The sequence below is a fragment of the Opisthorchis viverrini genome (genome assembly GCF_000715545.1).
Source record: "Opisthorchis viverrini unplaced genomic scaffold opera_v5_9, whole genome shotgun sequence".
Taxonomy (NCBI): domain Eukaryota; kingdom Metazoa; phylum Platyhelminthes; class Trematoda; order Opisthorchiida; family Opisthorchiidae; genus Opisthorchis; species Opisthorchis viverrini.
The window spans coordinates 1,478,427-1,491,578 of record NW_008751665.1 but is presented as its reverse complement, the minus strand read 5'-3'; the positions used below and the strand labels follow the sequence as shown (position 1 = coordinate 1,491,578).

At 43.9% G+C, this 13,152-nt stretch overlaps 1 protein-coding gene across 1 annotated transcript; it reads right to left on the bottom strand.

Moving 5' to 3' along the window:
- Window positions 1–1,043: 1,043 nt before the first annotated feature.
- T265_00876 (hypothetical protein) lies at window positions 1,044–7,048 on the bottom strand (the record flags this gene model as incomplete). The annotated part of the gene is made up of 2 exons (XM_009164771.1): window positions 1,044–2,104; window positions 6,992–7,048. 2 exons carry the CDS (start codon window positions 7,009–7,011, stop codon window positions 1,450–1,452), a joined length of 675 nt encoding a protein of 224 aa, XP_009163035.1.
- Between the last annotated feature and the right edge of the window lie 6,104 nt (window positions 7,049–13,152).

Here is a 13,152-nt window from a genome sequence, read left to right as displayed (position 1 = left end):
ATGGAGAAACCTGGTACTTTCAGGAACTTTTTTAAAGCCTGGGTCTATCACATTAAGGGATTTAAGACGACGATCGTTCTTCTACTACTAAATAGGTGCTTGTTGCTTTAATTTCTGAGCACGCACTGACCGTGTTCTCCTCTTTGATCAGTCCAAGTAGGAGGGGTTCGCCATATGTTCCATGTGCTCCATGGGTTCCTGACATAACAAGGCTTTCGTGCTTGTTGCTTTAATTTCTGAGCACGCATTGACCGTGTTCTCTTCATTGATCAGTCCAAGTAGGAGGGGTTCACCGTATGTATCATGTGCTCCATGGGTTTCTGGCATAACAAGGCTTTTCTCCTCTGATTCTCACCGCAATTGAAACACTAGTATCCTCTCAAGCTGTGCATACGATGGCTGATTTTTTCATCCACCTCGAGGTTAACAGCAGGAGGTCGAACTTGAGATTCCCGCAATGGGAACCGAGCATGTTACCCAAGACACCAACCCGGCTAACTTATTTACGGGAACGTATAAAAGTGATGAACAATCAGAGGCAACATGCATTTGGTCTAGACTGAAAGTGACGGCTTTTCGCGCCTTTCTGGACTTTGATGAGTCATAACCGCTGCCTCCAGTGATCTCTGGTGATTAGTGATTTCGAGTGGATGGGTACGGAGAAGATAGTGGGAAATGGGGGGCTTAGCAACTGTTCGCGTACTATGCCAGCCACCTTCAAGGCAATGTTAGACAGGCAAAGGTCGACCCGTAAGCTCATAGCATCAGCGACCGAACTTTTCTAGAAACAAGCCATCAATTTGACCCTGTGCTTTCGGCGATCAGTGAAACACGACGGACCAATTACTAATAACCACACGTGTCTGTGTGTGTGTGATTAAAACCCTTGAAGCAAACTATATCAACGAAGCACCGCTTAGGTAACATTCGAATTCTTTGCGTCTGCGGCTGAGAATGCCAACATATCGCAACGTGGATCTTGTCTACGTTTTCCAGAGATGGAACAAGGCGACTCAGTGTTTCACACATTATATAATAGGTTCGATTTTTTTCCGGTTGCTCCTGCGTCGCGCAATAACTAGACGTCTTGGTCTAAGAACAATTACTTGTGAAATATCTGTTTATAGAATAGGAGAAATCGAGTAGGAAGTTTTCAATGATCTGCCAGGAAGATGCCAAACAAAACGTTCCAGCTGGAGGAAAGGGTAGACATGTTGAAAGAGACGGTTAAAGACGGATGAGGGAAGTAGTCAGCTTAGAGTACAGGTGATCAGCTGCGTACAAACACCGTGCTAGGTGCACCATGGTTAGATGAAATCCAAAGGTTTCATATGTAGGTGCACCAGCATATGTTTATAAGTGGAGCATGAATGAAACTCGCTAGACGAGCTGTTGTCCAGACTACTGTTTGCATGCACCTTCAGGAGAGAGCCTAGTGTGAAAACTGAATCACTCGCATGTTCGCCGCATTCCAAACGTATTGAGTTGCTCGCCAAGGACACCAACTGTCACGTTCAGTGCGTCTGCAAAATGGCGATAGAGTTCAATCCGTTTGGCAAGACGCTTATTCTCACTCTCGCATGTGTTCTCCATCGAGGCACCGATTGCTAGTACTGTGCGTCCAAACCCCCAGTTTTTATGTCGGCAAAGGTCACGGTAGATACTATTATGGGGAGAAGTCATTTCGTTGGGTTGAGTCATCCATAGCCAAAGGGCCGAAGAGAATCCAACGTATCCATCCCTGGCAATCTCATCTGGGTCATCCAGCAGTCTCTGTTGGTCCTTGAAAAAATACGCACTAAATGAACCGTAATTACCATTCCAGTTGAGCATTAAAGGTCCCCGACCGTAGTACATACGCCCAGGTGAAGGATAGTATTTTGAACCGATTAGAACCTGGGGCATTTTGTAGGTGTGTTCAGTCAACTTGAACCCGTCTGTCTCGTGTGCAACGCTGGCTAGGAATGCCGCCAGTTCACGTAATTTTTCCGCCTCCGTGCCGTGGTTCAAAAATCCATCCGGGTACACTTTCTCTGCAGCTTTGATGAAATTATCGTAAGAATAGTAGCCATCAGCTGCAACCAGCTGCTCCCATTTTTGCCGGCTGTAGGAAGAAGAGAAACAAAGGAGTGTGGATTATCTGACAGTCGAGCGTCAGATTCGATTGCTGAAAACTCTTCGACAGCCCATGACCGATTTCGCTCTTCTTGAGGCTCATCAGGTAGGCGCAGTCCCTGAGTTTCCATCAACCTTATGTTCTACTTGAAACCCAATTGGACTGTTTTCGAGAAATACACTAATTAAGATCAATTTGGTTTTGACGGGTGATTAAACCGAACCGCTTTTTTATGATATTCTCGGTGACAAGTTTCGTTTCAACATGATAGTTCACACACTGGCTCTTCTCAGTTAAGTTTGTCTCGGTTTTGATATTATCTGAAATAGTTCAAGTAAAAAATAAGGTTGACGGAAACTCGGAGACTGCGTCTATCTGATGGTCCAAAAGACGGGTAAAACAGGTGAAAAGAAAATCGTCCAGCTGTAGCACCCTTTCAGGGCCTAGCTGCCATGCCAAACGAGGGAGGTACGAGGGCTGGGATACTGCCAGGTCGCCCAAACCTAGACAGGGGAAGTCGAGTGGCAGAGGTCGGGCTCGAACCACGGACCTTCTGGTCAGTAAATTCGTGGTCGTACCAACTGGTCCATCAGGTGGTGGGCTGTCGAAGAATTTTCATCAACCCTACACATTCCTACTTGAAAGTATAGCAATACCTTTAAGGTTGCGCCAAGATATCTTTAGTTAGTGGTGTAGCAAGAAAAGGTCCCTCGATATCTCAAACCTTGTGGCGACTGAAACCTGAAGCGACCAATATGCAACACCCTTCGAAACGAGAAATCCATCAGGGTTCATCTGAGTGTCTCGTGAGCACCAACTCTAGTTTGAAGATTTTGTTGTAAAAATTTCAAGGCATGGTTTGTTCGTGAAAACCAAAAAAATCTGACCCAATACGGAATAACTGTCCAGCTTGACCACAAGACTGGACGGACGTGGTGATCGTCGTAAAGTGGTCGAGATCTCTGTGTAGTTAGAAACAACAAAAGAATACTTCCGAAAAAATCGTTTGGTGCCCAAATGCCATGCCACCAGAAGGAAGCACGAGGGCTGGGATACTGCCAGGTTGCCCAAGCCTAGACAAGGGAATAGAGATGCGGATGTCGGGTTCCAATCACGGACATTCTGGTCAGTAAATTCGCGTAACAAAGACTGGTAAGAGGTAATTTTTGCCTTCAGAATCTGTCGTTATTTTCTAAGACAGTGAAGTGGTTGTGCTGTCTTCAGAACTCCAACAGTAATTTGACCAGAATTTCTTCTACCCCAGAGTTTTTTCGCCTGGAGCTTTGCCGCATTCCCGGTAAATGGGATGGATGTCCAGCGAGGAGTTCCTTTTCATCTTTACTGTGGGTTCAAGGCCTCGATGTGACCAATCCAGGGACAGATGATAATTTATGCACCCATCAATGGAACCAAAATTGTTACGTCATTGTGAAAAGAAAGACATGTGGATGCTGGCAGTGCAACATGGCCGCCGCCTGCAACCACCAGGGGACCGGTGGTATGCGACCTGTGGAAATCTACCTAGGTCGACGTTGGTGCAGAACGATTGTTGCAAAACTTACAGAATGAGTTTGCCGTCTGCCTGGCTGACTCCGAGTAGCTGTACCACGGATTACTAGCACAGTGCTAGGATTTTCTATGGTCTTTGTCGGTAACTTATCGGACCAGTTGTGCTGACAGACTGGGACCTCTTCTGAGTGATCATTGCTGCTCTGTTGATGGCTGTTACTCACTTAGTCTCTAAATATCTACCGAACTATTCTACCATGATGCTCCCTTCATGGAGAACCCAAAAAGGAACCGCAAAGTACCGATAAACTCCCCCTTGAATGTCAAACAAAAGAAATCCAGCTGTAGCAAAGTAACTACTTGGTCCACCACGGAAATCAAATCACACACCCACAGAAGGCTTGTCATAATAAAACCCATTTCTAGGATCTTCCAAAGTTGGTCTCCATAAGGGATTGGCTGCAATAGTTTGTGTTAACTACAAACCAGCGAGTCGTAAAATTCGCAAGAACCACCTGCATGAGTGATGCCGGTTTCATAGTTATGTTAACTGGGTTCATATAAAATATACTAGAAAATTTAAGCCAGATGAAGGGGCCAAGTACCAGCCCAATTAAGAGAGTTCACCCCTCTCGATAGGTACTTTTAATCAACGAGGAAACAAAACGCGGAAATTTTCTGTTCTTTTGGCTAACGTGTAGGGTGGTCAACGTGCTGAGGGTCTTAATCTCTCACATCTACTGTTCACCACTTTCACTATCCTTTAAGAGTAGTCTGCATCACCTCAGTCTGGGCTTCAAAGCAATAGAAGCCGATGAACGATGGTGACGGTTCGGGGAGGTAAAGTTGACAACCAATGAACGGAAGGTTTTGGTCAAATGACAACTGGCTAAGACAGATCTCTCCAAAAAACTGGAGACTTGTAGGTTTTGGAAATTCTGGAATTCAGCTAAAGTTCTGGGGGTTAAACTTGAATAAAGTGAAATTTCGAGCAACTGGATATGGACCAGCTGCCTATGATTAACCCTGTCCGTCATCACCAACCAGTGTTTGTCGTATTCCTGCGATTCCCCTTGTTTTGAGTCCCGGAGTACCTTGATGTTATATATTTGCCTTTTTTTCAGCACACAATTATGGTAAAACTAACAACGGACTAGGTGTCGTTTTTCGAATCATTTACATGAACTTTCTAGTCTGACCTCTACATTTGAGTCAAAATTTGGGTGTAAATCTTCCGAGAACTTTAAAAGACTGTAAAGTCATTGATCTTCCTTAATTTACTGCAATAAAACATGCGCTGAATACACTAGTTTCTCCTACGTTGATATTGATGAACTCAGCGTGAACACGTACTTGACAAATGGTGACGTCTATGAGCGATTGTATTCCGGTTGGTTGAAAGATACTGAAGCTGGTTACCTTGTTCATTCTCACTGAGCTCACTCATTATGTTTATGGAACTGAAGTAAAGAAGGCAGCAGCATTCAGATTATCTTTGAATGATTTTTAGATGAAAATCGAACAGCCAATCAAACTATCGATTACTCGTCACTACGATATTGTGACATCTGGAAAACGAGACGGATCACAATCATTTGATCAATAACGTTTCATCGATCGCTGAACGAAGTGAGTTCGTATCAGAACGTGAACGAATTGTCCGGCTTCGGTTTGTGACCGTCTTAGTCACGTGCCCGTCGACTGACGAAGAAATCGTTCGTGCTGCCTCCATTGTCTGGGTAATAACTCCCGTAGTATCTAGTTCACTGAATTCAGGCAGTGCATTTGTAAATTTTTCACGGCAGCTGCGAATGAACTAGCAAGCTACTATGCATATGAAATATAAGTAATATGGGACGTTCGATCAGACTCTTCAGACAGCCCAATCCCTGCTTTGGGCTCACCAGGTATGCGAAATCCCTGGAGAATGAGAAAATCAATCCCTGACTTGAGCAGTCATTTGGTCGGACGGTTAATTCTGTGCTCATAAGTTTCGTGAAATTTCTAAGACTGGAAACTTGATGGATTGCCTCGTAGTCAGTAGCATTTAGATGTTCATCCGCGTAGTGTGCACAATCTGTAGAATATATTCAATGAAGTTACTTTTGACTCTGACATGAGTCATTGAGGTAGAGAGCCCACAGACATGCCAAAGGCTAAGAGAAATTCTCATACTTGGTTTTCACGAGAGACTCTACTGAATCTCTCGTTTATGATATTTTACCACTGAATGTGCTGCACACAGGCCGCCTCATGTTTCAGTTGGCACGATATTCGAGATATCACAATATATTTTCATGAAGGAATTTCCTACTCACAAGGTTTCTGAAAACTCTTCAACAGCTCACCACTGGTTTCGCCCTTCTTGGGGCTCGTTGGGTAGATGTTGTGTCCGCAGGGTGAGAAAACAACTTCCCGCGTTGAGCATATTGTTTGCTTTTGATCTCTCGGAATAGTATCAATATGCTATAACCCAAAGGAGACTCACTCAATCGCTTTTTCAGCTCCTACTACTTTATCATGTGTATGCGCTTAAAATTATAAATAAACCCAGGTGAATCTCTTGTTCATGATGTCTTAAAGTAACTGAATGTGCTGCACCAGGCCGCTTCATGTTTCAGTTAGTACGATATTCAAGATATCGCGATACATGTGTAGATGTAATACGCTGCTCATAAGGTCGCTGAAAATTCTTCGACAGTTCACGACCGGTTTCACCCTTCTTGGAGCTCATCAGGTAAGCGCAGACCTCGAGTTTCCGTCAAACTCAAGTTCTTCTTGAACGCAAATTGCACGAAATTACCTAAGTGCATTCAATTGCAAACAAATTTGTTTTTTGCGAGTGACTTACCTGAAGCCCAGCTGAATCTCTCGCTTGTGATGTTTCTAAGCAACTGAATGTGCTGCAAGGGCCACCTCATGTTTCAGTTAGTACGATATTCACGATATCGTGACACACTTTATGGACGCAGCGCACTACTCACAAGGTTGCTGAAAATTCCTCGACATAAACAAGAGGTTCAGCTGGGTTCGAGGTGAGTCACGCGCAAGGCCTAATTGGTTTACAAATTTGGTACAACTTAGATTTTAGTAGAACATAAGTGGGGACTGCGCCTACCTGATGAGCCCCAAAAAGGGCGAAACCAGTCGTGGGCTGTTGAAGAGTTTTCAGCAATCTTACGAGTAGCGTATTACGTCTTCAATCTTGTTAGTAGTTCAGGGCAGAAAGATCTCTTGATAAAGTTATCAACAGCCAATGCTTAGTTATGAGATTAAATGAAGCTGTGTGGTATAGGTAAGTTTAGAGACTGACTCAATTTGTTTGGAAAACAAAACGGAGTTAACCGTGGGAAAAATGTGACTTACCTTATGAGTTTACTGACCATGGGTAATCGAACACCGATCGTTCGTTTTCAGTTACGGACGGGGCGCCTATAAATGTGAAGACAGCAAAAAGCACGCACTTTCAGCTCATTCGAGTGTGATTGGTCAGCTCTCGATGGAGTCTGACACGGCCGCCCAATTCGGTTCACCACTGGCTGAGACAGCTAGCCAATCCACTTGTACGAGCACGAGTGAACAAGCGCATTCGAATCCTATGATCTACGTTCACATGAAATAAAAAAAAACTTTTGGATTGCGGAAACCGATGTGATAAAGTTAGAACCATCGCGCAAATCCTGTACTCAAAAACACTACGTGTTTTCTCCCCCTAATCAAAAAGTAAATTTTTGGGGTTAAACCACAATGAACAGGGCCATCATTTTCTAGTTAATCTCTTCAAATATGGCATTTTCCAATTTCAGGAAACAATGAACCTACATCAGAGGTGGCCCGTCGTTCTCTACCAGCCTATGGCTTCTCAAACTGCCTTCCATGACATCTCGGAGACTGATTTTTCGCTTGTTTTAGCGAAGTTACACTGTGTCCGCTGATTGGGGTCTTCCCTCTGCGATCCGGTGTTCGGTATGATCAGCGATTGGGGCTTCCTACCCGTATAAATAATTTTTTGCTATTTTCGAGCAGTTTTTCACTCTTGTTCGTTTTCAAGCAGCTGAGTAATTTACTTCATCCGGCGGTACTTGATGTTTAGCGTTTTGGACATCTCCAGGGACACAGAACTTTCCGAATAGATCGAACATTTGTTTTGGAGACACTGGACCAGAGGTAAACTGGATAAAGGAGGGCGAAATTCAAAACTATGAACCAGAAAGCACCTTTTGACTCGCAAGTGTTTTTGGTACGGTAAGTCACATTTCACCTGAAGCTAGTTGCGCCAAAAATCCACGCTGACCATCATTTAGCGGCACGCAGATGAGGTTTACTAGCATGTTCTTTGATGGATTTGGTTGAACCTGTTAAGGTTTTTGACGCTTGGTTCAGACCAAGGCAGGTTGGAAATCTGGTGTAATCTACCTTGCCAGTTACTACGCGTGCTCATTTGATAAGTGATATGATGGCCCACCGGAGTTTACTCTTGCGCAATTCCGTGCAGCGTCCTTGGTTTAGCCCACCTAAGCACAGTTGACCTGGGGTTGAATTTATAAAGATTTCCAACATATTTTGAGCAACTTGTAGGGTAAAAATGAAGAAAAACCCCAAGAAACGAACGCATTGTTAAGTTATCATCCAGCTGACAGCCATACTGACAGGTCAGTAAGGCTTAATTGGGAGTTAAAACGATCGGCATTCGTGATTTTATCATAATAAGCTGTGTGATGTTTAGAAATCTGACACTTTTCCCACTAACGGGACCACGCTGACACGTTTACAGTTTAACTCTATACACTCGCAGCAAAACATGACTCTCGCGTTGGTTGCCATTTGTTTGTGAAGTCCACGAAGAACCGCTTTGCCATAAGTATCTCTGTGGTTCCCTCATCCCACAGAGTTGTTTTCGGTTGTTTACTGGTGAGCACAGCGCTGTCCTTTGGTATGCACTTTGCACCCACAAAGTGTAAGGTCATGCCCGTGGACGTGCAGTTACTGAACACGCCACTTACAATCCAGGGAGAGGTACTGGAAGTTGTGGAGGGCTTTATGTATCTTGGAAGTTGTATTAGTCCTGATTGTAGTGTGACAAATGAGGTAAATGCACGAATCTGCTAGGCTCGGGCCGCGTTTGCTAACTTGAGACACTTATAGCGTCAGAATGGTTTATCCCTTAATCTGAAGGGACGTGTGTATCAAGCCATAGTACGGGCTGTTTTGTTGTATGGATGTGAGACTTGGCCTATTCGAGCAGTGGAACTGAGACGTCTTCAGGTGTTCGACAATCGTTGTCTCAGAACCATAGCTCGTGTGGGTTGGTGTCGGCGAATCCGTAACTAGGCAGTTAGAAAGCGTGTTTTCGGTTGTGTAACGGGTACTTCGATTGAAGAATGTGTCCAGCACCAGAAGCTGCGTTGGTTGGGAAGTGTGTTACGTATGCCGAACCATCGTTTGCCGAAGAGGGTACTGTTTCCATGCCCAATTCGGAGTGGCGTAAACAGAGAGGTGGCCAACCCTTGACTTGGCAGAAGAGTATGAAGGAGATCACGAAACGCTTGGGTGCTGTCGGTGCTACTCGCCTTCCAGGGTGGGGACCGCGTGATCCTCACTGTGACTGGTTATAGACACTACAAGATATAGCTGCCAACCGATGTCAGTGACGTTCTTGTTGTCAGTTTCTGTCCAGATTGCCTGAGTGAATGTCTGGAGGTGTAGGCACCTCGGAATGATTGTGTTAAGCTAGTACTAAGTCCCTCCCCCATCCACCTTTACTCTTTTCTTTACAATAAGTCTTTCAAATAAATCATGGTTGTATGGCAGTAAAGCATCGGTGTTGAACACTGATGTCATGCTGTCTATGATGACCTCTACTTTCTCTCTTCGAGGGTCTCGGAAGACCAAGGCTGCTATTGAAAAAGACCATTGGAATTTTAACCAGCCAGTGTGATATTTCTTTGAGATTCCTGTTGGTTTCGACCCACGTAACCGAGAGTTCACTGGTGTCTTACATCGGTCTACCGGCTAAATCAAATTTTCACATAGTGCGCACCATTGTAGAGAGCAGAAGGACACGGCTGTATGACTCAAATCTGAAAGTCTTATTGGGACTTCCTGTGGAACCCTGTGTTTTAACTTGAGCAACGGCTGTGTGAGGAAACTCGCCTTAGAAGGCAGAGCTGTTTACTGACAAAAAAATTAGTGGTTACATTCTATCGGAAAACAAAAGCAAAACCTCATTTTTGAAAAGCCAACGTCCTGAAGCGTTCTCCTGAGATATCCTAGACTTTATCTGGATGAACAAGTATTCTGAAAAGGTTCAACAATTTCCAACTCAATTTGCCATCAGATGCGTGCTTTAAAGTACATGACCGAACACAAGTTGTACTTGGAGTAGGTCGTTACAGTTCGACTAGGAATCTAAACAAACGATTACGGACAGCGTTTCGTAGAGAAATTTGAAGGTCGATCCTATGTCACATGCCACTGCAAGCGTGTAGCAATCTCGTTGTCCTGATAAAACGGAAAGCGTCGTAGTTGATACCAGATGACCAACATCATCTGAGTCAAGCTGTTCGAAGCAAAATTTTATTCAGGGTCACATGAAAAATAGACGTTGCCTCATTTAATGTGAACTTATCAAGATAACTTATCTAGGCAGGAAAGTTCGTTAGCTACTCACAGTTTCGTTGTCATATTGCTCTGAATCATGGCGAAGCCCGTGCTTCCGTACGCTGACGTACAAACTTAGCTGACTAATTTAGGAAATCTCGCACAGAAGCTAATCCAGTGACAGGAAAACAAAACATGGATGAACAATTTTCGCACTACCATTGAGAAACAGACGATGAACAAGGTCTTGTGGTGAGGTTATTTGAACAGCAGAAGGGCCCGCAGAAAAGGCTAGCCGGTTCTTTAAGACTCTATCTCTCAAGAGGAAAACCTGGGTTGAGGAAGCAAAGGCGTTCAACTGACCAAAGTCTGTAATGAAGCGCGATTCGGGCGTTCTGATAAATATCCCAGTTGAGTTGAAGTTTGGTCGAGGAGCGGTTGATGCAGCCGAGTAGGTGAAGCATCCTTTTCAGCGAAATATCCACCAAACTGTTTACGGACCGATAGGAGCCAAAGTTATATCACACCCGGTGTGCTAATGAAAGGAAGAAGGCCTTCGCTGTGGAGTTATTTATTAGAAAATGCCGGTTACAGACTATTGGACAGGGAAGCAAAACTCTCATTTGCATCTTATTTACAAAAACTGGACATCAATCCTCTCTTGAACGCGTCTTCCTGAATTTTCCTGGGTATTCATTGACTCCAATCATTCATCACTCAAATCCAAGCAAATGTTACAAAGCGACTCCACAAATTCCACAACAGATCTCCCCTTTTCAAGAGACGCAAACCGAAACTCCACGAATAACTCATACTACTCGCGTGCCTCCCCATCAGAAGTATCACCGTTACGCTAGTAGGCAGCATGACAGTATCGCAACGACAAATCATTGGCACTACCGTTGATAAACAGACGCTGATTAATGCTCTATGTGTTTTCGCTCTTCACACTGCTACCTTTCCAGATTACTACCCACATTTCCTATTTTATCTCTACCGAATACAAAAGAGGAGGCTTCAGTTGGCACTGATCATACTGTTCATTTTTGCGTTTCATTCTTACAGAAAGCCCGCGCGAATTTTTGGAAATTCAGAGGATGTTTTGTATGGTTTGGCACTGCTGCTTCTGGTTGCCACATCCGGTGGGTGGACTTTCTTAAACTACACCATTACTTTTAGGCGTTTGTTTGTGGTTGGTACAATTTCGACAACTGCTCATTCGAATTCGAAATTGGTCCGCCGTTCTTAATCAAAATGGTCTAAGGGTTTATCATTTCTGTAGCTACATCCCCCCAGCGAAACATGAGTTGAAATCACTACTCAAATGTCGTACTGCTTTACTGGACAGAGAAACTGATGGTGAATGAGTTTCTGCAACATATTTGTTCAAGTTATGTTTAAGAAACCTTTGTGATTGTGCGAAGAGAACTTTCTGGCGGCTCACCACAATTCCTGAACATTTTGTGTAATCGTGTAAACTTTACTGTGAATTTTAAAACGTGAACTGTTCATTTAGCTTCCTGGGTGGTCCTATTAGAGCCAACGAATCCTATTTTGATGTGAATTAGTGTCGTAAACTGTCTCGTTCTGGATGATACATAGATTACTTTCCGTGTCGACATCAAACGAACTTTGTGCTCTGATAAATGGGGCTCAAATGACGTTCTGATAAAGTCTAAAAGATTTATAATGTTAAGGATATATCGTATAGGAACACCTATCCAGTATCTTAGTTGGTCGATATATATATATATCGGAGCATTCTGGCGGCAATAGCACAACGAAAAGCCTACGTGTGCTTCCTCTCGGTTGCAAACAAAGTCACAAAGTGAGATGTGGCTTTGAAAAACTGATCGTCTGCCGATTTCTACTTAGTAGAAGGCAATCTACTTTTGTGAAGACGGTCAGAGCGGCTCCTGTGGCCTTCGTATTCTTAAGCCGGTAATTTAGATATTTATATTCGTACAAAGCCAACAGAGCTCACTAGCCCGGACCGAAAATTCTTCCGTTACTACATGGAAACTGTTCAGGTATAGATTGGAATTTTCCGAATGGGTAGACGAAGAACAATTGTTTTCGTATCAAACAATCAAACTTCTATATTAGTAGTATATAGTTGTGGTAGTGACTTCGATGAGTACAGATTTGATAGGATCCAACAGACCACTGCGTTCAGAGACCAAAGAGTGTTCTCTCCAGCACTGGAATTTAACTAAAGTAGTTTGTCGAACTCAGAAGCCTCAGAAAACTCATCCAATGTGCTACATGGATGGCCCTTTTGTGAGAAAAAACTGTAGCACGTCCCAACAGTCTGTGCAAAACACTTGTCTTTTGGTGGACGTTGATACAGAAAAATATTGTTTTCGGCCGTTTTGTGGAGATGGTAGCAGCGCAAAGAGAGAAACTTCGTGAAATCTGATGATTGCCGACGATTAGAATTCTAGGATCTTCCATACATGAAGGCCATGATGATGTGATCTTCAGCAAACCAAGCCACTCAACTGCGTTCAAACCCAGAGATCGTAGAATAGGACTGTCTCCGCTCAAGGTCATTCCACAAGGTGAGAGCCATACAACATGATTTGTGGATGATAACCAATACCTATACCCAAAACTGTGGTTTACCACAGTAAAGGGTTCCTCAAAAACCAGCTGAAGACGCTTGGGCTTAACTGACACTAATATGAGTTTTTTAGCTATCCAGTCACCCACATACGTGACTTTTTAGCTCACAGGCGCTCACTGGATCACGAGACTTGTCATTTTTCGTACTCCCAAACCACGTCACATTATGGTGACTCATCGGACATCGATTGTCTGTACCGTCAAGTGAGCACAGCGACTACTCATATGCTGACGTGCCCACGTACACGCAAACGGACCTACATATAGGGAAACCGAGCACAGTCAGCACACAGAGACTCGCG